The sequence below is a fragment of the Carassius gibelio genome, chromosome B11 (assembly GCF_023724105.1).
Source record: "Carassius gibelio isolate Cgi1373 ecotype wild population from Czech Republic chromosome B11, carGib1.2-hapl.c, whole genome shotgun sequence".
Taxonomy (NCBI): Eukaryota; Metazoa; Chordata; class Actinopteri; order Cypriniformes; family Cyprinidae; genus Carassius; species Carassius gibelio.
The window spans coordinates 16,517,608-16,545,545 of record NC_068406.1 but is presented as its reverse complement, the minus strand read 5'-3'; the positions used below and the strand labels follow the sequence as shown (position 1 = coordinate 16,545,545).

General features: G+C 37.4%; 1 protein-coding gene, 1 long non-coding RNA gene and 1 pseudogene across 2 annotated transcripts; 1 reads left to right on the top strand and 2 right to left on the bottom strand.

The window, feature by feature from the left end:
• Nucleotides 1–73: 73 nt before the first annotated feature.
• Nucleotides 74–11,920, top strand: LOC127968402 (short transient receptor potential channel 4-associated protein). The gene is made up of 19 exons (XM_052569598.1): nucleotides 74–241; nucleotides 2,214–2,342; nucleotides 2,456–2,572; nucleotides 2,945–2,999; nucleotides 3,185–3,240; nucleotides 3,344–3,472; nucleotides 3,728–3,929; nucleotides 4,160–4,348; nucleotides 6,647–6,789; nucleotides 6,873–7,004; nucleotides 7,095–7,153; nucleotides 7,245–7,346; nucleotides 7,432–7,515; nucleotides 7,600–7,690; nucleotides 7,767–7,907; nucleotides 8,042–8,153; nucleotides 9,321–9,433; nucleotides 9,542–9,748; nucleotides 10,131–11,920. The coding sequence occupies exons 1-19, from the start codon at nucleotides 116–118 to the stop codon at nucleotides 10,266–10,268; spliced, it is 2,325 nt and encodes a 774-aa protein (XP_052425558.1). The 5' UTR covers nucleotides 74–115; the 3' UTR covers nucleotides 10,269–11,920.
• LOC127967959 (myosin-7B-like) lies at nucleotides 10,421–27,431 on the bottom strand (annotated as a pseudogene).
• On the bottom strand, nucleotides 20,450–21,916 carry LOC127968405 (uncharacterized). Its single transcript, XR_008155969.1, has 4 exons — nucleotides 21,838–21,916; nucleotides 21,392–21,479; nucleotides 21,162–21,311; nucleotides 20,450–21,054 (listed from the first exon to the last, which is right to left on the bottom strand). It is a non-coding gene; the product is annotated as an uncharacterized LOC127968405 (long non-coding RNA).
• Nucleotides 27,432–27,938: the final 507 nt, after the last annotated feature.

Here is a 27,938-nt window from a genome sequence, read left to right as displayed (position 1 = left end):
TCCCAGCGCATGTCGCCGTCTACTGGTCACAAGAGGGCGCTCAATACACACCAGTGAGCGTCGAAGGCTGAACGATTTTAACTTCCTGTTTGGAGCAGTTCAGGAAGACGAAGTAATGGCGACGGTACTGGGGCCCGAGTCCCCTTGGATGGGAGGAAAGAAACGGACTCGAAACAGAAATATTGTCAGCAAATTAAGGCAGAGTCAGATCGTAGGCCGGGGCTTCAGCAGAGGGACGCAGGTAAACCGGAGAGTTTGTGCTACTGACTCCGAAAAGCCTCTGTCAGGGATCCGCTTTATGGTCTGACCCGTCGATCAACCTGATTTAAGTTAAGAAACAAAATAAATCGGACGGGTGTGACACTTAACTTTAATCTAGAAGCAGTTTAAGTGATCTTTTAATACATGTGAAGTCAAACGCTAAAATATAGTTTAAAAATAAACCACGTAACCGGAGAATGACAACTGGCCGTTAACTAATTAACGCTAACGTTAGGTTGTTTTTGACTTTGACTGTCCGGTAATTATTTGGCTTAAACGAGGCTTTAAATACGGTTCAAATACATTCCAATTGAAGGCTCCGACACATGGAGTCGTATAATTATGTATGAATAATTATCACGTATAAGCACGCACAGATCTATCTGTAATCATATAATGTTTATAATCGATCAGCTGTTTTCAAGTAAACACTGGTTGTGTCTCACATCCTACTGAGCTGCATGACGTTACCTAACAGCATTTTTGACCATTATGGAAGCTTTTGGATATCATATAACCAAAAATAATAATACTTGCTGTCAAGATAGTCCACATGCATGAGTTAGACAGATTGGCTTTTTATGTAGTGTAGGTTTGAGACATTAAACGTAGACGCCAGAGATGGTTTGTTATAGATGTTATTATCCAGTTTTGGCCCGTCACAGGCCTAAACAGCAAATTGCACTAATTTAGTTTGGGGTATTGGACCAGGCAGTGATATTTTGCTGGCTCAGGCCTCGAATTATGTAAGATGCCCCGTTGAGTTGGACAGGATCTGAGCCTGGGAACTTCAAATTTAAACCCCATAGGTTTCACTTTCTCTTCATGCACAGAATTGGACACTTTCTGCTTAATAAGTTAGGACTATTAGTATAATCTTAGCTGTTTAATGTTTCTAGACAGGTTGGTTAATGTTTCCAAATAACCAAATAATAGAAACAGATCCTAATTGAGGTGCAGTTTGTTGTGCATGCAGAAACCATACAGATTGGCCTTATGTTTTTGTCCTTTTTTTTTTTTTTTTTTTTTAATATTAGTAATAGTATTACTAGATCCTTCCTGACTAACTTGTCATGTATTTTATATATGTGAAAAGGTAGAGGACCTACTTTAGTTCATATGTGACTCTTACAGTTATTTGACTTCAATCAATATCAATATTTATGACTTAAACACTATATAAGCATTATGTGTAAGAAAAAATACACAAACCTAATCGCAAGTTCCATGGGAGGAAGCTGAGAATAGACAACCTGGGATAAATACTGTAATTCTTAATTAACTAAATGAATATGTTAGCTGTGTGTCAGGGTGTAGAGCTTTCACAAAATTAAATGCAAAGGATATAGCTTGTTTTTACATGTCTTTTGCATTTGATTGTCAGTGCTGTGTGTGTGTAAAGAGAACTTTGCAACCTCCAGAGTAATGCACATGTAAATTCATTGTACCGGTAATAGCATTTCATTATTGTCATTAGCTGTCAAACATGCAAATGCATTTTATTTTTTACTTGTTTTGTAAGGCAGCGTATTCAACAAATTGATGCTATTAAAAACTAGTTTTAGTTTCAATGTGTTAAATTTTACATTTATCAGTACTGATAACTAATGCATATGTAACTGTCTAGTTATAATTGTACTCTTAAATGAATTGTACATATTATAATTTAACGTGTGTGTGCATAATATATATATATTGTTTGTAGATATGTCTCTATTCTCTTTAAAGTTACTTTAGATTATGTGTGTATGAATGTGTAATGTGTATATAGAAATAGAGATGTATATGTTGAGTGTCATGACAGTGGCAAGGCAGCTGTGATGCAGAATTTGTATAGCATTTAAGAATTAAAGCCTAAAGTCTAGCACTTTTTTTTTTTTTTGGCTGACTTGTGAGAACTGGTATTTCTTTAAGGGAATGCAAATCTAGTTAGCATTTATTCTTTGTTCCAGCTCCCAGAAGCTCTTCTTCAGGAGAGAGATAAGAGGGCGAAATGGCACGGGATTCCAGTCTTACTCCAAGAGCTGTACGAGAGCAGCCACCTAAACAGTGACTTCACCCGCACACACACTGTCCTGAAGGTGAGGGCTCTTTCTCTCTTCGCTTCTTATATTAACTCATATCTTACAAACCGGTTTAAAGCCTCTTGGTAACTGTATTTCATAATTTACTTAATTGTGGTGTTCTGATACAGGAACTGTCATCCCTGCTGTCTATGGAGGCCATGTCTTTTGTGACAGAGGACAGAAAGACGGCACAGGAGTCCACCTTTCCCAACACATACACCTTTGACCTGTTTGGAGGTGTAGATGTGAGTGTTAATAGAATTCCTAAGTGTAAAAATACAACAATTCTACTTGTTTACATATTGTTAAAGGAAAAAAAACATCGGCAGACTCACTGAATCTGTAGGTGCAGAATTCTACAGAAAGCACCAAAGTTTATTACATGTATACATAAACTTAATTTTATTTTGTTTTATCTATCAGTATGAGGGTAGTGTTTATTTGATAGTGGAGGAGGAAATAGGGGAAAATATTTTTTCAGTGACATGCAGTAAAATAAAATGAACTTTAATTTACCCAAAGGATAAGTAATTGGCTGATTAATTTACTGTATTTATCAACATAGATGTTAGTTGCAGCCATAGACGAGTTCATTGACTGATTGTTTGTCATCTTAGCTGCTGGTGGAGCTTCTGATGAGACCCACTCTGACTACGCTACAAAAACCCAAGAGTAAGTTTACTAGAGATTTTATGGAGATTCATGAACAAAAATTATTATTTATTTTGGAATATAAAAATATATTTACATGCATTAAAAATAACTTATCTTCTCTTATTTTAGTAACCATTGATATGTTTTTATGTCTTCAGATGTATAAATGAAACTTTTTTAATGTAATTTTGAACTGCTTGTAGTGAACGATGACTTGGTGAAGGACTGTCTCAGTGTGCTGTACAATTGCTGCATATGTGTATGTATTCAGCCTTCCTTCTCATTTAGAAATTGAACACAAGCATGACTAAAATCCACGTGATCAGTTCATGAGTTCAGTAAGTGCACTTGTTTTCCTGCAGACGGAAGGAGTCACAAAAATCTTGGCATCGAGGGATGATTTCGTGTTATTTCTCTTCACGCTGATGACAAACAAGAAGACCTTTTTGCAGACCGCTACATTAATTGAGGATATTCTTGGAGTCAAAAAGGTCCGTGCTAATATTATATAGCTGCAACTGCAAACCTCATTTCCTTAATTATATTGTGTTATGAAGCTGCTGATAAATTTTAATAGCCCTGGATTTATTATCTTGATACTATGGACATGCTCAGAAATCCATTGTGATGATTATGAATATTTGTCTATCTAAAAAAAATAAAAAACACCTAATAATGAATTGCTGTAATCATCCTGGATATGTAACCCCTAATATCTGATGGTGGTTAATGATGGTTCACAACAGGAGATGATTCAGCTGGAGTGGATCCCAAACCTGTCAGGACTGGTTCAGAGCTTTGACCAGCAGCAGCTCGCCAACTTCTGTCGTATTCTCTCCGTCACCATCTCTGAGCCAGACGTGGGGAACGATGACAAACACACACTCCTGGCTAAAAATGCACAGCAGAAACGCAATACCAGCCCCTCACGTGCCGAGGTCAACCAGGGTAGGTGGATTACAAACTGTGAGTTTACTTAGTGCCACAAAGAACGGTGAAGTAGTGATGGAGGATTTGTGGAGAATAAGGTCATTGCTAAAGGGAAACTCCAGCTTTTTGCATTCAGTACGCTGCTACTTTCCAGTGTGTATAAACGCAGAGTATTCTGGAAGGGATTTATTCATGGGGTTCGGGTTAATAGGGCATCAGTAATGAAAACACAATGAAATTTTTTCCAGTCACACTCCTGAACATCCCCGGCTTCATCGAGCGTCTCTGTAAGTTGGCCACACGGAAGGTGTCCGAGGCGACTGGAACATCAAACTTTCTGCAGGAACTGGAGGAATGGTACACATGGCTCGACAACACTCTTGTGCTGGATGCGCTCATGCAGATAGCAACAGATGAAGCCGAGCACAGTAGCACAGGTACGACCGCTACATCACACTCACAGAGTCAGGTGTGCACTGGCAGCAACAATGAATGAGAAATGACATGTTTGCATGATTGGTAATGATTATGCAGAATATAACATGTTAATTTTAATATTCCACCTAATATTTTAGCTTTTTCCCCTAAAGAGATCATTTTACCACTTATATACACACTTCAAGATGTTAACTTGTATATAAGAAGTCTCTTACAATGGCTGCATTTATTTGATCAAACATACAGTAAAAACAGTAATATGTGAAATATTGTTTTAATATATTTTGAAATGTGATTTTATTCTTGTAATGCAAAGCTGAATTTTCAACAGCCATTACTCCAGTCTTCAGTTTCACATGATGCTTGAGAAATCATTCCAATCTGATTTATTGCTCAAGAAACATTTTTTGTCATCGCAGATGAAACCTGTTTTGCTGCTTAATATTTTTTTTTCTGGAAATGTTCATTCGTTTTCTTGTAGGATTCTTTAAAGGGTTAGTTCACCCCTAAATAAAAATTCTGTAATTAATTACTCAGCCTCATGCAGGGTCTCCGCGGATCCTTAAAAAGTATTAAAACGTCTTAAATAAAATATACGTTTTTTAAGGTCTTAAAATTTATTAAATTTCACAAATTTTCGAAAAGTGGCATTGAATTTCATCTGGGCAGAATGAAAGAAAGATATCGGAAAAAACTATTTTCCATGCTAACGTAATTTCACCAGCGCACGTCCCTGTCTAAAGACAGCAAAGAGTAAGTAGCGTGTGCCTATAGCACAGGCATCATACTTTATTTAGGGGGCAGTGTTTTCCCCGTAGGCCTGTCATAGAAACAGACGAAGAAGTGTTTCAGCTATGAGCGTGACAGACGCAAGCCAAGATGGGGAAGTGTAGGTTTAATGATAACTGGCTCGATGATGAGAAATATCGCGGCTGGTTACAAAAAATGTCGGAATACGGAGTGCGGTGCAGACTTTGCAAAAAGACGATACAATTGGGAACAATGGGCTGCAGAGCCCTTGATGCACATATGAAAGGGGAGAAGCACAAGCGCTATGCCGACAGTCAGGCAACAACTGTCCCCATTCAGTTGTTTGCAGCATCGGTATCTACTTCAAAGGCTAACGTTACACCTGCGTTGGTGTCTTTGGGTCCCAGTACAAGTAATGCCTTCGGTACATTCTCCCCAACCACTACACTGAAGGCCGAAATGCTGTGGGTTTTGCACACGATTAGCCGACATCACTCCTATACGTCCAATGAAGACGTGAGCACCGTCTTCAGGGCAATGTTCCCTGACTCGGAATGTGCAAAAACATTTAGTTGTGGCAAGGACAAATATGCACTGATTATTTGCACTGTTGCTCAAATACAAATGTGCTTTGTTAACCTGAACAGCTTTGTCGAGTTTCCTTTTATATATATATTTTTGCCGTGGTAATGGTCTTAATTTTAATTCTTGAAGGTCTTAAAAGTCATTAAATTTGTTGATCAAAAATGTGCAGATACCCTGTCATGTCATTCCAAACCTGTGAGACCTTATATTTCTTATGAAATCTGAGAGCTATCTAACCTTTCATAAAGCAATGCAACTGCTATAAATGTCCCCAGGCCCAGAAACGTAGTAAGGACATCAGTAAAACAGTCCATGTGACATCAGTGGCGCAACTTCAGTTTTGTGAAGCTATGAGGATACTTTTTGTGCGCAAAGAAAACAATAAAAACAACTTCATTCAACAATTCCAGCATTTTGGAGAGAATCACAACACGTACGCGTGCTTTTCCCGAAGCATAAACCACGCTGAAATGCGCTGATTATGTTCATGTGCGCTTCCCCCCCCCGAACATAAACAATGCTGGCTGGTAAAATTCTTGGGAACTCCAAAATGGCCGAAAATTTTACTCTGGGGAGAACAATTGTTAAATAATGCATTTTATTTTTGTTTTTGCGCACAAAACGTATTCTCATAGCTACACAAAATAGGAAGTTGAGCCACTGATGTCACACGAACTGTTTTACCGATGTCCTTGCTACGTTTCTGTTCCTGGGAACATTACAGCTGAGTTGCTGTCGAAAGTCTTACGGGTTTGGAACGACATGAGGGTGAGTAATTAATGACAGAATTTTCATTTTGAGGTGAACTAACCCTACAACAAATAGAAAATTCTAGACAACAGCATTTATTTGAAACAAATATTTTGCACCATTATAATTTTTTGTACCATCTTTATTTGATTAATGTGTCTTTGCTAAATGAAATGCATTTCTTTGTTGTTATATTTTTTTTTTCCTCACAGAATCATCTGATGAGAGCTCATTGGCCTCTATCCCTCTGAGGCACCGTTTGCCACAGTCCATGAAGATCGTCCATGAGATCATGTATAAGGTGGAAGTGCTTTACGTGCTGTGTGTCCTTCTCATGGGCCGACAGCGAAACCAGGCAAGAGCCTTTCTTGTCAGTAAAGGATCTGCTTAGTGCTGATTTATGTTGTAATTCCCTTCTTTGTTTATCATATCTGTTAGGTGCATAAAATGTTGGCAGAGTTTCGTTTGATTCCTGGACTCAATAACCTTTTCGACAAGCTCATTTGGAGGAAATACACCACCTCTAATCACGTGGTTCATGGACAGAATGAAAACTGTGATTGCAGCCCGGTGAGCTTTGGGATAATCTATCCGCTCGTTCGAAATATTCTATTTCCCATAACTCTCATTGATCATGTTATGTTTTTGTTTATTGCACAGGAAATCTCCTTTAAAATCCAATTCTTGAGGCTCCTGCAGAGCTTTAGTGACCACCATGAGTAAGTTAGATTGTGTGAGCTTTCAGTGGCGTGCCAGCTACCTGTAGATTGACCGAACAACACATTTATTCATTTATTCTTTTGTCCTCAGGAATAAGTACCTACTTTTGAACGCTCAGGAGCTGAATGAGTTGAGTGCCATCTCCCTAAAGGCAAACATCCCTGAGGTGGAGGCTCTAGTAAACACCGACAGGTAGTATTCAGAATGAAATGATCATTTACATGCTAATATCCATCATTTCTATACAATATTACAATCTGTCTGCTCTGTCTTTTAGGAGTTTAGTGTGTGATGGTAAAAAAGGGCTTCTCACACGGCTCCTCACCGTTATGAAAAGAGAACCGCCAGACTCTTCCTTCAGGTGAGTCACTGGGTTCTGAATGATTTTGGTTAAATGTGTTTTGAAATGCCACATAAGTCATAGTGACACATGCTCCCTCTGAAGGTTCTGGCAGGCCAGAGCTGTTGAGAGCTTCCTCAGAGGGGCCACCTCATATGCAGACCAGATGTTTCTGCTGAAGAGAGGCTTGCTGGAGGTAAAAACGTTCATACAAGCTTGTGTGTCATAATGTTTTTACTTGAGTAGAGTCTAATTCTGTCTTTGATTTGTAGCACATCCTCTTCTGCATCATCGACAGCGGCTGCAAGTCCAGAGATGTCCTGCAAAGCTACTTTGATTTGCTCGGGGAGCTTATGAAGTTCAACATTGATGCCTTCAAGAGATTCAACAAATACGTCAACACCGAAGAAAAGGTACTGGCAGCAGCCAAAAGAGGGTCACATATACGATTTCTGATTTATTGTAGAGGCTGTAGAGTAATAGAGAAGTGAATGCTGGTGATAAACAACCTGTCCATGGCTTTGGTTATGTAATGTGTCTCCTTCAGTTCCAGGTGTTCCTCACTCAGATCAACAGCTCTCTGGTGGACTCCAACATGCTCGTGCGATGCATCGTCCTCTCTCTAGATCGCTTTGAGAGCCAGACAGAAGACGTGAAAGGTAAATCATGCAATTGTACTCTTGGATCGTTAGTGATGAAGCTAAAAAAAAAAATAATAATATATTCACCAACAAAACATTGAATTGTTTGAAAGGTGGTAAAAAAAACACTTTAAAATGAATGCTATTATTTATAATTTTCTGTTCATCAAATAATCACTAATAAATAAATCCTGTATATTTGTTTTTTCCATAAAAATATGAAACCGCACAAATTGGTATATTAGAATGATTTCTGAAGGATCGTGTGACACTGAAGATTGGATTAATGGAAAAAATGTAGCTTTGTCGTCAGGAATAGATTTAATTAAAAATATATATAATATTAGTGGTTTTGTAATCGTATATGGTTAGTGTTTTTTGTTAGTTTTTTTTGTTTGGTCAGCGTTGCCATCTAATAAGCCAATATTTTCTTAAATAGCCTTTATAACACTTCATTTTTTTATAACTTGGGTTTTTGACCAAATATATTAAATCTTGATTTTTTGTTAAAAAGATGTTAAAATTTATTTTGTGTGTGTGAAAAAATACAGTTTTGGACATATAAGAGAATAAAATATGTAAAAACACCTTGAAGTAACTACAACTGAGCATGTAGTAACTCCGTGTGGAGCATGCCTCTGATCCACGCAACGTTCTCACCTTTTTCTTTCGCTTATTTGTTTGCATCTTGTAGTATGCATCTCCATTCTGGTTTTACTAAAACAGTATTTCATGTAAAATTGATCATTTTCAACACAAGGGTTTAAATAGACTTAATTTCAATTCTCATCAGTTTCAGTAAATCTGATTCGCAAAAGCAAATTGAACTTTCCAAGTCTAGTCCAGTTTTTACAACTTAAAGATTGGAGATCACACACCTGTCTTCACATTCTCTTGCTCACTAGTCTGATTTAGGCTATGTCTTTAATAGTCAAATTAAAAGTGCATTAAATTAATCACAATATTTATCATTCATAATGCCAGTCACTTTACTTGTATATTTAATATTTCATCCTGTGTTAATTAAGTGTAAGAAATCTTGATGTCTCTAGGAAAATTCTTAAGGGAAGATGATATTTTCTTAGGTAACTAAAATCTGCTCACTTTCAAAGATCAGGTAAATTGCTTAATCAAACAAGAAGTTGGTTTAGAACATTATTTTAGTCTGTGTTTGTGCCTCTGCAGTGGTTGAAGTGCTCTCTGAGTGCTGTCTGCTGTCTTACATGGCTCGAGTGGAGAACAGACTGTCCTTCCTTTTTAGGCTGGTTAACATCATCAACGTGCAGACCCTCACACAGGCAAGACCAGAGTGCACATCTCCTCTCCCTGCTGGTCTCATTTGAAGCCTCCTTGATAATTATTCCTGTGTTTTTTTCCTCCTTTTGTTTTTCTGGTTGCTCTCCCAGGAGAATGTGAGCTGTCTTAACACCAGCCTGGTGATTCTGATGTTGGCCCGGAGGAGAGGCAAGCTCCCGTTTTACCTGAACGCCCTGCGGGAGAAGGAATACGCAGAGAAATATCCCGGCTGCCTGCTCAATAACTTCCACAACTTACTGCGCTTTTGGCAGCACCACTACCTCAACAAGGACAAGGACAGCACCTGCCTGGAGAATGTGAGTGTGAATCCATTTTATATTTAACTGTATCGCATTCTTCCTTTAAGTCAGGGGTTCCAAAAAAATAAGGGTATGTTTTTAAGTAAATACTTCAATAATTTCACAACACATTCACGTTTATGATTCTCTGGTCATATGGCCTTTTTTTTACATAAAGAGCTGCACATTTATAAAGGGTTTCTGTGGATCTGAAAGTCTTAGGCCTTCCACAGACAAAGGCCTTTAAAGGGCTTAAATTGAAACCAAGAGCCTTAAAGGGATAGTTCACCCAGCAATACAAATTGTCACAATTTTTTCACCCATTTGTTATTCCAAACCCGTAAACCTGGTTCGAGAAACATTGCTTTTGTATAATATAATCTTCACTTTTTTCTTCCAGAGCTCCTGTATTCCCTTCAGTTTCTGGAAGGAGACTGTTTCAGTACTGCTTGGTGAGGACAGGACTTCTCCCTGTGCCATTATCGGTTACATAGATGAGCCTTACATGGAGCTAGACCGGGACCTTCTAGAGGATTGACTCTTGCGAGTGGGCTTGGGGAGGGACTTGCGGTCCAGAGAGCGTATAGAACAGCCTCCCGCCTCATCCGACTGCATGCTACGGCTCAGTGAGCTGTCCATTCTCTACTTGGTGCCCATGTTCCACTTTTTCATCTCCAGGTCACGGTGCAACGAAGGACGTCCCGCCAAGGATTGCCTGTCCTGTCATTCACTGAGAGGGAACACCGTACCCGGACAGCTCAATCCAGAGCCGAACCTCTGACCTGAAACTGTCTTGTTGTGTTTCGGTGGCATTCTTTCGGGGAAATCGTTTGGGGCCTTTTAAAGAGAAATATACAAAGATGAAAATATTTAGGCTAAATGGATTGGAAAGATGCATCTGCGAATGAGGGTGATCTATGAGTTGCACAGTCGGCCTTTAAAGAGATTTTCTCTGTGATTTAAGTTTAGAAAAGCAAAGCAGGAAGTGTTGGATTGTTGAACGAAGGCTTTGTTGATACTTTGCCAAGCTGTCAGGTGATGAGCGACTCTCATGCTTAACTGATTGATGTCAAAATCTTTGTACAGTGTAGATGACGGAGAACTGAAGATAAATTTGGACAACTCTTATTTATTTTCTCATATTTCTCTTGTAATTTTGCTCTCTTACGCCATAAACCTGTTTTCTTTTCATTTTCTCCATTGCTTCTCTCCTTTTGTTAGGTTTTATCCAGCACATATGAAATAAGAGATCTCGAGTTTGTATTTTTTATTTTTTTTTGTAGTAATTTTAAAAAATAGCTATGTCCCTTTTGTTTTATTTCTCACAGTGAAACACTTCATATCTTGTGGGCACTGAAGGTGTTAAACTATGCAGGTTCACTCACACTATGGTCCTGAATATCCAGCTAGCCCTGACCTCCATGCTGCCATCTGTCATGTGTTCTGTAGCAAACCACTAAATCACCACCTTCTAACTTTACAGGCCTCAGCTCTTGACAATCTGTGTTGCACTCAAACACGAGGCTCTGGCGTTTGGTGGCCGGGACCCTTGCGAAGGTGCTGCTCTGCTGCGGTCGCTTCGAGCTGGATGTGGTAGCTGAGCTAGACTAGAAGCGCTAAACTAGGAACTTCCAATCAACTACCTCGTTTCATTGGTGTTGTTTTTTTAACCCACTCCTATAGGTTAAGCATGCTGTGGCTTTTATTCTGGTGCACCTGAGTTCACTGTGTATGCAAAAGTTCCTCTGTATACGTGACTTAATGTTTCACAAGAGTTGATGGCTGTGGATGTTCGCCAGTTCTTTCTTTATATTGGTTGCTTATACTGTGTCACAGTGCTTTGCGTTGGCAAAACTATATCATACAATTCATATAAAAAGGTATAATTAATGAGTTTTTTGGTCACTGTTCGTTCCCAGGAATGTGTACAGTTGTAATATTAGCAGTAGTGTGAATGTGTGCTTTTTCTGATTTGAATGGTTGCTACATCAACACAAAGGATCTGAATGTATCTTCATCATCCGCGACCCTTGGGTCATGTCTTGCATGGGTTGGGTTTGGGTTTAAATACCTGCATTTTCTTATGTAGCTCTGTCTGGATGGATTTAGTCATAAATGAGAACCATGTCAAGCCCAGTAAACTTGATGCTTTAAATAAAATGGAATTCAATATCTTGCCTCTTGACAGTTGAGGTTGGATGATTTGCTTTTTTTATGCTTTCCAAAATCAATTGCTTCATCTTGTAGAAATCTATTACAGTTTGAATATAAATCATACACTGCTGCTTTTTTTTTATGTAAAAGCAAATCAAAAAATATTTTCTTTTCTTTTTTTTTCTAGACTACAGGTATGTAATGTGAAAGAAAATGGTTCATATGCAGCATTTTTTTTAAAAAACAAATTGTATTTTTTAGGTCTCATTCCTCTCCATATATGAAAAAGCCTTAACTGAGAAAATTTTCATTTTTAAGGGGTCATATAATGATCTTTTAAAAAAAGCATTATATGACCCCTTAAAAATGAAAATTTTCTCAGTTAAGGCTTTTTCATATATGGAGAGGAATGAGACCTAAATAAAACTTTTTTTACAAAGTCCCTCCTTCTGACAAGCGAAGGCTGCTCTGATTGGCCAACTGACCCAGTGCATTGTGATTGGCCAAACACCACAAGCACTCGTTGGAAATGTAGCCCCTTTCCATAAGACATTTATCTTTCAAAAAAAATGTAAATAGACTTAATAATATCCTTAGTTTTACCATCAGTTCAAGCCGAAAGGGGAACAGAGTTGCATGAGTTTGCAGTAAACAAGAGACAGGTTAAGACAGCTGACTCCCCTATATGACCCTCTCTCTCTCTCTCTCTCACTCACACACACACACAAAACTCCGCGTCTGAACATTCAATACTTAATAACAAATACTTAAACTAACAACAAAACATAAAGTAGCTGATTCAGAAGCACCAGATTGTCGCAGCAAAGTCAGAATGACCTCCTCTCCAAGGTTCACGAAACTGTCCATAAAATGCGTTGCAGTTCTGTTGTAAGTAATCTTAAAGATTCCTAAATGCATATTTGATTATAAACACCACAAGAAATTATTACAATTATAATACTTAAATTACCATTACTTTTAAAGTGTTTAAAATCATGTTTAGTCTGATATTTGCGTATTTGTGATGCTGCATCCACGCGCTAGGTGTCAGTATAAGATCACGACAACTGCCATATCGACCAGAATAACAGGAAAGACCACTGAGAGCCCCCTTTTTTTTCTTTTTTTAACCATAGACAGTAAAAGAAAGATTTTAACTTTTTTATTATTATTATCATTATTATTATGAAATTTTACAAATCTTCGCGTCATCGGAATGAGATGACACTTGGTGACTTTTTGTCACATTAGAAAATAGTCACACTTGACTTCTGCGCTGTCAAAAATGACAGACATAGGAAATGAATTGAAAAAAAAAAAAATAAATAAAATAAATTGAAAACTCAGTAAATCTTTTGGTGATAAAAACTACAAATAAGCCACTGGTCTGAAAAAAGTGTACAGGAATCAAGGGGTGACTCTAGAATATCAGGAATGCTAAATAGACACCCACACACACACACACACATACATATATACACAGAAATTAACTGGTAAGACTGTAACAGAGCAAATTTTAAACATATATGAAACAGCCCTTTAATAAAATATAAATTAATTACAAAATGTTTGTATAAAGTGGTTTGAAATATCACTATCCATTCCTAATTTTGCTAGATTTTTTATCAAATGCTGAGTAACACAAATGCTTTCTATGTGTTTTATTATTTAAAAAGATTTAAATGTTTGACTGTAATCATAATGTAAAACCTAATATTTATCTACCCAAAAATATCTATACCTCGACAAGAGGTAATCTAAATGCAAAACCTAAAAAATTAAAAAATGATGTCTAAAAAACTATGGGAATCCAAAAGTCTCTGTATATATCTATACAGGGTGCTAATGCAAGAGTTTACACACGTTTTTATTTTTTAATGCCTCCAGATTGCTTAATTCTGACATTAAAAAAAATGAATTATAAATGCCTTCACTCTGTATTAATGTGAAATATTAAATAAAGTAAATAAAGAAATAAAATTATTTCTAATGGAGAAAATAGCTCATTAAAATTGTTTAAATGTTTCACAATATCAAAAAATTTCCTCAAAATGATTTTCCTAAAAAAAAAAAAAGTTGTATTTGAAGGCTTCCGTCACTTTTGACTGCAAAGGAGGCAAGTGGTTAACATGTATTCATTGTAAACACATCCATTTTAAACACTACACTTTTGTGCAAAAGCCCGTGTATATCCTGAAGAGAGTTTAAGGAAGGGCTGTGTTTTATCTTTGAAAGTTTCAAATCAAAGAGATGTCATAAAGTTGCTGTAGGCAAGAGCTACAAGCCTTAGGACTAGCCTTGCTACCCGGGTCTCTGGTCCGGGTCCGTAGTTTATTCACTTGAGACTCTTTATTGCTTTTTTTCTGCTCAGATTAAAGCTCACTCTCCAGGTCTCTGACCTTAAGGAAAGCTAAGTTAAAAGTTCACTTTATATCACAACACAAGACACCACTAAAGTCAGTAAGGTTTTTCATACTTCATACCCCGCTTTCCAGTTTCTGAATTTCTTTCTTGCCTGCATCTAGAGCGATCTGCTCGGCCTCATCCAGACCCATCTGCAGATCTTTAATGGTGCTCCATGTTCTTCTTCATACGTTCCAGGTGAGCACTGGTCTCCTGCTCTTTCTTGAGCTCTTCTGCCATAATGGCAGCCTGCACACTGAAAGTGTCATATTAAATTTCCCATCCACAACATTAAGTATAAAACACCCTCTCTATGCAAGACACTCACATCAGTGATGGCCCTTTTGGCTTTATCTTCTGCATTTCGGCACTCCTGCACAGCATCATCCACCTCGCTAGACAACGTGGAGATATCGCTCTCTAACTTTTTCTTTTTATTAAGCATTGACTTGTTCTGGGGAGAAAGAAAGAATTATGGAAAATGGCTATGTATTATTTGTCATAAGTGCTCGGAAGAACTGCCTTTTGCAAAGACTGATGGTAAATCCTTAGGTAATTTTGCATACATCTAATTTGGAAATATTCCAAACCTGTGTCTTATTTAACACAATTATGATGTAATAATTAGAATATGTTTGTTATAATAAAAGTTTAATTTACCTTAATCTGTGTCTGCAGGTTGCGGGCCATTTTTTGGGACTCAGTGGCCAAGCGATTTGCATGGTTCAGCTGAAGCCCCATTTCATTCAGGTCGCCCTCCATCTTTTTCTGCAACCTGATTGCTTCATTACAGGATTTTGCTTCTGCGTCCAGGCTGTCTTGCATGGACTCTATGGCACGCTGATGGTTATGGCTAGAGAAGTTTATAGTGGTTACAGTAGTTAGGAAGCCTTGTAGTATTAACAATAATGGTATAATGAAATGGAGTACTGGAAAATAATGGTTTAATAATCAGTCAAAATTTACCACTTTTATGTCACAATAATAATTATAAATCATAAAAAATACTTCTCCTTTTGACATGAATGATGTAATATGTTATTCATGTGGTTAAGTCAATACATTAAGTATATTTTCTGGTCTAATAACAACGTGACTGAGGTTTTGTATTTTTGGTTTTCAACTACAAACATTTGAAGATACAAAGATGATTCATACTTCAGCTTCCTCCTGAATTTCAGTCTTCTCCAGATCTAAGCCCTTCTTGATCTATTCAAAGCTCGTGAATGGTCTTGCTGCCCTGGCCAATTTGGTCATTCAGGTCAGAAATCTTCTGTCAGAAACATGAAAGGTATTGATAAGTCACGTTTTGTGACTGATAAATATATTGTAGTTTTTTTCTCTACTCATAGTCCATGCAGTTCAAAGTATACACTGTAGATTTTTATTCACCCGTTTGATGCTCTCCAGATGGTCCAGAGCCTCCTCATAAGAGTTCTTGAGTTTAAACAGCTCTGTGCTCAGATTACAAGACTCTTTCTGTGAAGACTCCAGCTCAGACTGACACTCTTCGTACTTCTGCTTCCATTCAGCCAGAATCTTGTGAATTGCCTCTGCTCCTTATCCAGGGCGGCGGCGGCTGCAATAGAGTGCTCCAGATCGACTACGAGATCCTCAATCTCAGACTTTAGTCATTGTTTGGTCTTTTCTAGGGAGGAGCACTTTGCATCTGATGCCTAGACTTGTTCCTCAACCTCTTGGAGGCGGACGGCCAGCTTCTTCCTATCATTTTTTTTAATTTAATGGTTCAGTTTTAGATCCAATGAAGCCAGTCATTATTTCCTGTCTAGTCCACACACTCACTTTGCTTCCTCGAGATCCTCTGTCTTCTGTATGCCGTCTGTCGCATACTTGGTCCTACACTGGGTGACTTCGGCATTGGCCTTGGACAGTGCACGCTGCAGCTCAGATTTGCCCTCTTGCTCTTCCTCATACTGCTCTCTCAGGAGATTACAGTCATCAAACAGTGTGTTTGTCTTAAATGTATGCAAAAGATGCATTGAGTATCTGAGTTGTATAGCACATAAGATTAAACAACTGGTCACATGTGCTTCCACTAATGTGATTTACACTAGCACTAGCATTCTCTATTCTTTTTCTAATCTATCTACAGTACTTCTCTTCTTTTTATTTATTATTAAAAAAAACTCTATTAATAGATATCTCTATTCTTTTTCTATTCTGTTTTCATTTTATTTATTATATTAAAACAACTGCTTTGTGTACTTTATTAGACTAACTGAGACTTTTCATAGCACTTATAATATTATTAACATATTATTGCTCTTTTGTTGGTTTTGATTGCTTCTGTTGTCCTCATTTGTAAGACACTATGGATAAAAGCATCTACTAAATGTCTAAATGTAATGTGGATGTATAAATGTTTGAGTAAATTTAAAGATTAACATTAAACCATGTTAATAAAAGCTGTAAAAAATGTTGTTTGTTGTAAATTCAAGATACCTAATACATTTTAACCTTATTGTGTGAAATAATTTGATTAAATATACTAACTAAGAGCATGCAAATAACTAAAAAGATTTTAAACCTGAGCTCAACTGGAATCATCCCATGATTTTTCAATGTTAAAGTCAAAGCTAAATTAATACTATTTAAATTAGATCAGAATGTGGTGCAACATGGATCATATTTTCCACCTTGCTCTTTGCCAGCTGCTCTAAATTGAAGGTTAGGTCATCTGCCTCCATCTTGGCCTCACTTCTCTCCTTCTCCAACTTCTGTTTGACTCGCTGAAGGTTGTCAATTTGCTCACTCATTTCAGCCACATTGTCTGCATGCTTTTCACGCAGTGCGGCAGTCATAGCCTCACGGTGCAGTATGGCCTCCTCAAGGTCACGATGGAGTTTTAGAAAGTCTGCTTCATGTTTCTTATTCATCTCAATTTGAGCTGACGTGGCACCTCTGGCTTCCTTTGCATCGCTATTTCTCCATCTTCGCTCGGGTGGAACGTTCTGCTTCCAGTTCCTCTTCGAGCTCCTTAATGCGAGCCTTAAACACAAAGAAAGAATGAATGAAGGTGTTCTGATAGAAACACAAACTCAAGAAATTAAACAGTCCCGTTTGACTCACCTGCAGGTCCTTGATCTTCTTTTGAAGCTTTTCAAACTGATCTGGTTAATTTCAAAATCGTTTTTACAATTTAAAAGACAATTTAAGAATCAAAATATATATTTTTTTGAGCATCCTGTCATGTGTTGTTTTCTGAATTCTTCAGCTTTGCCTCTAATTGCTGCTTGTCATTTTTAAGGCCCATGACAGACTCCATTGCCAGCTTAAGATCGCCCTTCAGCTTGCGTTTGGCCTGTTCCAGGTCCATTCGCCTATTCCAAGGACCCCTCCAACTAAAACATGGAATTATAGTGTATTACTGATTTCTGATTTATTCTTCTTTTTGAAACTGTTAACATTTATCCACCTTACATCATCTACTTGCTGCTCCAACTTGGCTTTTCCTTAGTCAGAGTGTTGACTTTGTCTTCCCCTGTAGGGCCTTCTTCTCTTTACTGAGCTTTCGAATAGTTTCATCCAAAGCTGCCATCTCTTCTATCAGATTCTTCACCTATGAAAACGGACTTTAATTAGTTTAACAGACTTCACAGTGGCTCAACAACAAACCTTGTCCTTCATTTTTGTCAAAAGAATGGGCTCAGCTTGTTTTCAGAGGCATGCTTCTCCTTCTTCACCTTGGCCAAGGTTATCTCCAGATCATCAATGTCCTTTTTCAGCCAAGCACACTCATCCTCCAGCTTGCGGTTTTTTTATTTTTATGCATTCAGCGATTAAAGCCAAAAACCAAATTGCAAACTTTATGACACTGTACTAAATGCCCTTATGTAACACAGTAAAATATAACAATGCAATAATGAGTAGTTCTTTAGCATCATATTTGTGGTGTTTATGAGCAAACAGTATGATTGCCATTGATACTCACTGCCTGAAGCTGCAGGGAAAGGTCATTCTTCTCTTGGATCAGGCTGACCTGTTTCTCTTCCAGTTTTTTCTAGTGCCTCCTTTAGTTTCAGGAACTCCTCTTTTAGAGCGGCCAGCTCTTTTTCCGTGGCGGCACTCCTCAGAAGGGGCTTGATTTTGAAGAAAAGTTAAATCCACGGCCAGTTCTTCGCGAAGTTGAAGGCCCGGATATTCCACTGGATGATCATAAGAGCCTCCTTAATGAAAAGAGGCGGGTATAATTCCATTTTTACAGCCTCTATATATAGCTCTATATATAGCCGCAGCTTTGGGTGCAATCCTCTTGTTTTTAACAATACAATGTTCATTTTAGTTTTACAGTTACATGTGTTAACCACATGAACCCACAAACTATTAATGCATTAGTGTTGTTTTAGTATTGTTTTATACTGTTATAGTATTTAGTAATATTTAGAATTAGCATTTATTTTATATTTTCTTTTTTATGGGCTTTTTGTGCCTTTTATTTCGAGAGGACAGTGGAGAGCTGAAAGGAAAGTATTTGAGAGAGAGAGGGGAGCGGAATCAGCAAAGAACCTCTAGGCAAGATTCAAACTCGGGTCTCTGTGAGTGCAGTTGTGCTATATAAATTTTATTTTATAAATTATATTATATTATTTTAATAATCCTGTTTTAATATATATTTATTTATATTTCTAATGTTTTAATTTCAGTTTTAGCTTTAGTAAGTTTAGTACTTCAACTAAAACTTATTTTTAATTCAGTGAGTTGCCAAGACAGTTTTGCTAATGATCTAATATTTATATTTGATTTCTTGTTATTTGAACTTTACTTCAGTTAGTGAAATTGATTTTAATAGTTTAAGTCAACAACAAGAACCCTGATCCTGGGAAGACTATGTCACCCCCATATGACCCACTGGCTTGCGTCCATGAATGCATGAAACGAGGCTCACTTTAGTTAGTCTATTACGGGGCGACTTTCAGATGTCATGTGCTTGCTTTCACAGTACTGTGGTTATATGTTAGTGGATGACGGCAGAGAATTCGGTCTGATCAAATAGCTGCCATGCATCTGTGCTCCAGGCCACCCAAAAGGTGAAGTGTCTAATATTTATTTAGAAACTGATGCCTTCTGTGAACCAGCGGCTTTAATCCTTTGCCAGTCTGCAGATATGCTTTCAATGTGGTCCTTTAGAGGAACAGGCGCCTTGGCAAAACAGGCCTTTGAGCAGGGTGCTGGACTGTATTTTTAGTGGGGAGTGGGCTGAGCAGCTGTCAGGTGACCCACTGGGCTTCTGGGCTTTAAGGACACCGTCTGCATTGTCTAATAAGGGGAAGGGTGGAGGTCATGGATATGGGCATGGAGAACCTCGCGTTTCACAGAGAGTGTCGGGGCATATGAAGGGTCTCGGCCACACACGCACACATGGACAAATGGATGTCTGAAGACACACGCTTCACACACTCCATCCACATGGCCCCAAAATACCTCTCATATGTTGAGGGTTAAGAGATATCATATGACAACAGCTTGTTGCTAACTTTATTAGAAGTAAACCTGCTGGATATCAGTATAGTTTGTGTATATTTGTGTGGGACGGCATCAAGAATATGGAGAATATATGCACATTTATGGTTGTTTGGTGAATTGTCATAGTCAAAGTTGAGTAATTTTCAATAGGAATTCAATAAGAATTAATTGCACTGACCAACAGAAAGATGCTTGGTTTGAAAGTGATGTCTGTGTGAGATGTGCTTTAGACATTTTTGCTTGTGAAATTGTGCTAATGTGACTTAACCTTAAAGGAACACTCCACTTTTTAGAAAATAGGCTTATTTTACAACTCCTCTAGAGTTAACCAGTTATGTTTTACCATTTTTGAATCTATTCAAATGATCTCTGGGTCTGGCGGTAGAACTTTTAGCTTAGCTTCATAAATCATTGAATCTGATTAGACCGTTAGCATTTCGCTCAAAAATTACCAAAGAGTTTCTATATCTTTCCTATTTAAAACTTGACTCTGCTGTAGTTACATCATGTACTAAGACCAACGGTAAATGAAAAGTTGCAATTTCCTAGGCCGATATGGCTAGGAACTATACTCTCATTCTGGCGTAATAATCAAGGAACTTTGCTGCCGTACCATGTGTGCAGCAGGTGCAGTGATATTACACAGTGCATGAAAATAGTTCCCAGCTAGTTTCAGCCATATCGCAACTTTTCAATTTCCGTCAATCTTAGTACACAATGTAACTACAGTAGAGTCAAGTTTTAAATAGGACAAAAATAAAAATTCTTTGGTCATTTTGGAGCGAGATACAAACGGTCTAATCAGATTCAATGATCTATGCTAAGCTAAGCTAAATGTTCTATCACCAGACCCGGAGATTGGTTGAATTGATTCGAAAATGGTAAAACTCAACTGGTTAAATAAATTATGTTTTTTTTCAGGAATAACTCAAAGTGTCAAAGTAATTTTTTTGGTGGGGTGGATGTTCCACTAACTATAGGAAATACATTTTTTATGAAATATCTTTCTTTAAAAAATTGGAACCTGGTTGGAAATCTTATCTAATACAATTACTTGTATTCATTTTTAAGTGTGACTTAAATATCCAAATATTCTTGGGGGCCACTGTATTTTAATTTCAGAATTTTTATAGAATCATGTATTACTTCCTCTCCATCATCTTCTTCAGCTCCATCCTCATGATCTTGCTACTGCTGGTGGCCTGCAGTAGAGTGAGAACTTTAGACAGACGCTCGTCCCTCATCTCCTCCAGGTCTCCCAACAGACCAGCTTTAAAGAACACCTGTAATGCAGAGACACAGACGGGTTGATTTAGCCCATTTTGTCTTGTGTACAGAGTTAGCCTGTGATTGATGTCCCATTGCTTGAGGCTGAAAGCAAGCAAACAACCTTTTATTGACTGAAGTCTGACTTGCTTTAGTATGTCCAAATCTATACTGATTATGGTCGATGTCCAGTGAAGCCAGAAGTTTATCTGCAGCTTTCCTGCTGTCAACAAACTTGTCATCAGGGACTGCGTGAGGATTATAAATGCAATACCTGTGAAAAGGAGGAATATAGTAATTCCCATCATAATCTTATCAGTTTGGATGTGTTAAAGCACTCATTGGTTACAACACCTGGTGTTTTGGTCTCATTGGGAATAATGCAGCGCACAAACTGGGGTTGAGTGCTCCGCAAGTTTGTCATCAGCTTGTTGAGATTCTCCTGTAGTTGGAAAAAACAGAAACATTGTTGTACAGAAGTTCCTAGCCTTTAACACAGCCCAAATCAAATGCAATCAATAACATATGCAAAAGTGTCCTTCTCCAAAACATTGTCAGATGTGTTCCTAGACTTACCTGAGTTGTTGATGCTCTTTGTGGACACAGAGAGAACAGGAGACAGCACAGACTTAAAGTGATGTTCATGTGTCATTTCTCTAAACATCACTGCAAGTCTTAACTGCCTCCCTCTCAGAACTGAAGAGTTTTGATTTTCTTGTTATAATACCCATTAATATCTGATTATGTGTTGTCACTAACTAATTTGCACCAAGTACACTAATGTCTGGTTATATTCCTACCTTGTGTAGTTGTGACACTGTCTGGAAGGAAGCAGCCTTTTTCCTGTTTTCCTTGCCGCTTGTTTCTGTTTTAGAGGCCAAAAGGAAAAAGTTATATTTAGGAGTATTTTATGGTTTAGAAGAGAATTGTGGCATATTTCAGGTATATTTATCTGAGTCAGAGCTAACATAATTCTCATATAGACTACCTAGAAGCTTGCTGGTGGAAACCAACAAACAGACTGGCTTAAGTTGTTTTTCAATACAAAAAGCAGCAAGGACAATCTAAAATGCATCATAAATACTTGTAATATCAAGTGCTGCCTTATTGGAGCTCTATTATTGGTAGAAACTCACCACTCCTGCATAGTGCACTATCTCAAAATGAGCCTCATACTTTCTTTCTTGTCAGGCCTTGGCTTTTGGAAATTAGCAGATTTGCCAAGGTGATTGTCAAAGAGCTTTGCCTTGCAGCTGTTGTCAGTAGCTTTAGGGAACATGCACTCCTCTTCAAGAATGGACATGATTCCTAAGGGCTAACAAAGAGAAAACAGCTTAGAAGGGATTTTTTCTAATTGTTAATTTATTTCATCTCATTGATTTAAGTACAAAAAACAACAACAACAAAAAACCTTTTCAAAGAGATCAATGCAGGTCTGGAAATCAAGCTCAAAGTCAACAAAGGTCCACTCAATGCCCTCCCTATGGTATTCCTCCTGTACCAGGATGAACATGTGGTGGTTGAAACACTGTTGCAGTTTCTCATTGGTGAATTGATGCAGAGCTGCTCGAAGCTGTTGAGCTGTTGATAGAATCCACATGACAGATGCACAAGTGTGAATGCCGAAGGAAATCTAGATAAGTGCGGTGTGGAATTTCGAGAGTCACTCACCTCAAAGATCTCAAAGCCGACGATGTCCAGCACTCCGATAAAGAACTGGCGTGGCAGAACAGTGTACAGTGTCCTATTTATACGCCCCACCAAACACTAGAACATGCGATCATAAGTGGCTTTGGCCAGAGCTCCCACTGCATAGTTAACCTGGTGGAGCCACACAGTGTGTGTGGAGCACATGAAGATCACAGCTGTCACTCATGGATTGCAACAGTTGCCTGGATACCAGGCTGATTTCTCAGGCTGCTTTATTCCTTGTATCTTAGTAGATCAACAGTAAATGTCAGTGGTTTCAAAATGCATTATTTCCATAGCAAAATAATTCTGTTTTTGTAGCTATAGACATACAGCCAATGAGGAAGGATTTTGTGCAAACTTCTCACCTGTTCTACATTCTGTCCTTTAACCACATACTCATTGCCCACCTTCATTCTGGGGTGCAGAAGACCCTTTGTAAGGTCTGCTGAGCTAACACCCATCAGGTAGGAGGCCTTATCAACACCTGGAAAGATTATTTAATCTAAGCTTTGGATAACTGTAATACTGTAATAATGACTAACTAAATTCTAGATTTACACTCACTTTCAGTGCCATCAGCCTCTGGCTCTGAATTTCATGTTCCCGAAGTGCATGATGGCCCCTACTATTTTATAGCAGCCATACTTTTCTTCTGGAGTGAATCCAAGGATATCCATGTTGGATAGGCAAGCAAATTATTTTGTAGTTTTTTTTCATATGGTTTTAGAGGTGATGAGAGATTTTAAAGCTTACATCAGTAGCCATAAGCTCCTGCCCGTCATCCATATTCTCCAGCGTTGTCACTCCTTGGGAGCAAAAATGGTAGACATAGGGGTTTGAAGAGACCAGAAGCATGTCTGAAATCCACACGTAAAGAATACATTTATTAATAATATGACAATAATATATTGTTGTATTTGTAATTTGTAATTGTAGCATTTAACTTACCAAGAAGTTCAGGCTTCTTTTGTGACATGATCTGGTAGTAGATGTGGTAACTATGCTCTACAGGCTGCTGAAATATCACTCTGGTTTTTTCCAGAAGATCTTGAGAGAAGTCATTTGAAAAATCTCTGCACTGCCATTTTGGAATGACATAAATTGGAGGGTCACCATCATTCTTTGAATCCTTTACTTACATATCTCAATGTCATCGGAAGCCAGTTTCCCGTTGGTCTGAACTGGATCCTGATGAACTTACCCTAAAGAGGGATTTAAAGAAATACGCCATGGTTGGATCAACAATGCTTTATAGTTTAATTTTACAACATGGTAACAGGTCTTAACTTGCAAGTAAACAGAATTTAGACTCAAAAACTACAACTTTGGTCTATTTATTGAGACAAATACTCACAAAACGGGATGAGTTGTCGTTCCTTAATGTCTTGGCATTTCCAAAAGCCTCCATTGCAGGATTAGCTTCAATGATCTGGTCTTCTAAAGTACCTTAAGAAACATAATTTTATAATTGATATGTTTTTGAGCTTCATTTGTTGCAGTTATGCAGTATGTCCCCACGTGTGAAGATATACTCACCCCAGTTTTACTGGAAGAGGCCTTAAAACATAAAACAACAACACATAAAAATGGTTGTCTTGTAAAATAGCATATATTTCTCATCTTCTGTTATTATATTGTTATTATTTAATTCTACATTTGACAGCCTGATTATTTAATGTGAATGCAACATAATGCAGTTTTTTTTTTTTACAAATGTAAAAAAGTATTATACTATGACAGACAACAATCTGTCGTCAAAATAGATAACATTTAGATCAAAAAATTATTTGTTATAACTGAAAATGCAAATTTATAGACAAACATGGATTAGAATTAAAAATGGGGTAAGATTTTGTTAGCTCACATCAAAGTATTTAACAACCACACCCTATTATAATCAGAGAAAAAAAATTCTGTGAACAATGGATTTAAAAATGAAGACAAAAAGCTGAAAAGAGGTTAGGCCTGCTTGAAACTGAAAAAAGGAGAAAAGAAGAAAAAATTTGTTTCACAGAAAAAACTGGATGACCTCAGAGGTTCGAAACCAGTGCCTTAGAAGAGTGAGCCACATTAGTTTCCATATGCAAATGGTAGGGATAGACAAATCTGAGTCCGGATGTCCAAAACAGTTAACTTTGTTACAATACACAGTAGTAATTTCACTGTAAAAAAATGTGCTGGACATCTTGATGAGGAGCGACTTCAAAATGAAAACAACAAACACTTGCCAGCATGAGAGGTAAAAAAAAAAAGAAGCGGGAGATGATCTGAGGGAAACTGAGAGAGCTTGTCTCTTACTCCTTTTTGAAATTATCCCACCTGTAAGTTACTGTAGACGGTAGAGACAAGCAATACTTTAATGTAATACTTACTGCACAACATGTCATTGTAGGCATTGTCAGCGATGGAACAGATGTGAGGTGGAGCCACAGAGCGGCGTTTGCCTTTGTAGGCAGCCACTATAGGGGTCGTGTAGACGGGAAGCCATTTATATGGGTTCACGGTCACACAGAAGAATCCAGAATATGTCTGCGATGAGAAGATTTGAAAAAAATTAATCTCATTATTACACAATAATAATAATAATAATAATTACACAATTCTTCAGCCCAAAGAACTTGTTGGATATAGAGATGAAGCACAGGGTTGTATTTTAAGCCTTGCCGATAATAGAAAATACTAGTGTATATACATAATTTGATATGATGCTTAAATTACAAAGCCCAAAAATATTCACCTGTCATATGTACAAAATCTGTACCCTTATTTCTATTCAAAGTCAAAGTGGCAATGATATTTATCCTACTTTCACTTTTTTCATGTACATTCATACAATTTGTTTCATACAAAAAGGTGAAATTTTCAAATTTAATTTAAATGATTTAAATGCTCTTAAGGAAAACATAACTTCCTTTAAATGACTTTATGAAGTACTTTGACTGTGGCAGTTGTAAAGGACATGCCTATAGGGAATTCACTTGTATTTGTCCCTTGGCAAAGGCAAGTGTTACATTTATTACTGTGACTGTAAAGTTCTATGAATAGTGCCGCCCCTCTATGTTTTATGCTGCGGTCAAGTTATTTGTGGCATCAAAGACTAGTGAGAAAGGGCAGATCTTTTCTTTGCTTTGAGTTGTGATGTGATGGTACCAACATAGATCATCAAACTGCTGTAGCGCCTTCGTAGATTAATTTACAGAGCACCGAAGCTTGTGTGTGAGCATGGCCATGTCCTCTATCATGTCAAACTTTGGAGGGTTCATCTATTGAACGTCATCATCCTTCACAGTTAAACACTGCAGGAGTTAACTATGGTCAGTGCATGGGTATAGATAACATAAAAAATGAATATGAACTATTGTTAAATGGAATATTAGATTTTTATAGGTCAATTGCGCACTGAGCTATCAATTTTTTTTTTTATATTATTTTTAAATTACCGCTAAACTGGATCACTGTCGCCAAAGTCCTTTTAAGACATTATTCTATATATGCATATATATATATAGGGTATTCTATAGTCTTGCAGTCGCTCATGTAAACAAACCAGCACTACTTTAATAGCACTCCGCCATCCTTGTCTTTTCATTCTAGCGCTATTGAAAATAGTTAGTGGCGCCATCTGGCGACTAAAAACGGTAATTACTATGACAAACAGCCTGAGCAGAATGAACCATTAAAAGTGTGTAAAAGTATGAAATATGTTAAATTTGGTAAAAGTGAAAAAATGGCTGGAAGCTCAAAAAAAATAAAAATAAAAAACCTTCCTTGATCAGAAGATCGTCGAACCGGTAAGATACAAAGTGGACGATGCAAATTTAAATCTACATCGCCGACTAACATGCTAGTTAACAATCATAAAAAAAAAAAAAACTAGCTTGGATTGTACATTAATACTAACCTACTAAATTACTAGGCTAATAATAGGCTACTAAAGCCTATAATTAAATATAACGCAGTGTTCGTCTTTTACATTGTTTTTCTTAGCTATTTAAAAAAGCGTTAAATTAATTTACATGTAAAATAGTTTCAACTCAAAACAACATTTCATGTTCGTAGCCTATATTTATTTGTTAAAATACCGCAATCGCCATTAGCCAATTGCAAAATCATTAGATTATTACAATTTAATTTTATAAACTGAGATCTAAACTATTTAGAAGCACTTTTAAAAATGATTCAAAAGTTCACTTGTTCTGGCACACCCACAAATAGTTAAATAAGGATGTTCTTATAATGTTTTGACCTGATTAATTTAATTTTACCTTCCCGTCCGTGGTCTCAACGATGACTTTGATTTCCACCTCTATGTATGCGTCCTTTTCATCTGGTATCCAAGCGCGTTTCTTTCCTGCGCACAAGGGAGGTTGTCAGTCATCAATATCCAAGTCGTTGGTTTGTATGTTAGAAATCCAAATCATTCAGTACCGACTTTACCTCTATATGCCCTTTTCAGCATTACAAGTTAAGAACCTAACATGCAATTACGAACACCAAAAATCCCCCGCGTAAACAAGATGGCAAGTATTTCAAAGAGAATCGAAGTGTTTGTATCCACCGTAAAACATTTGCTGAAGTCAGTTGAAAATGTATCTCAAGTACCATCAAACGCAACAGTTTGCGCTGCCAGCAGCTCCAGGTCGGATTTGCACAGAAACGGAGCAGCTTCTTCAAACTCTTTCAAATCCAACAATGTCGACATGATGATAAATCCACCGCTCCCTTACTTACTGAAGGCAAAACTTTCCAGATAACCTTAAAAGAAGATAAATATTTTAGTTTGCATATAAAAATGAAATAATAATAATAATAATAATAAAAAGAAAATAAAAATATATTGACAAAAAATAAATACAAAACACAAACTTGTAGTAGTAAACATTGCAGGTATAATCACAGTTACAATGTTTAAATGTATATTCCAGGAGGTAAGTTATGTTATATAAAACAAGGCATTTCAATATTGACAGAAAATTAGATTTTAGATTTAAAAAATGTTTTGATTAGGATTTATATTATTATTATAGTAGGTTATAAGCAAGTTTACGTAAGCGAGTTAAGGTGTCCAGTCTTAATTTGCTAACTGACCTTAACACGGACTGAATGGGTGGAGTGGGCAAACTCCTTTTATCATCTCCTCCAAGGTCACGGTCACAAAAATGATCATGTGTCACTCCTCCAGAGCCTATTGGTGCTTACCATGTGCCAA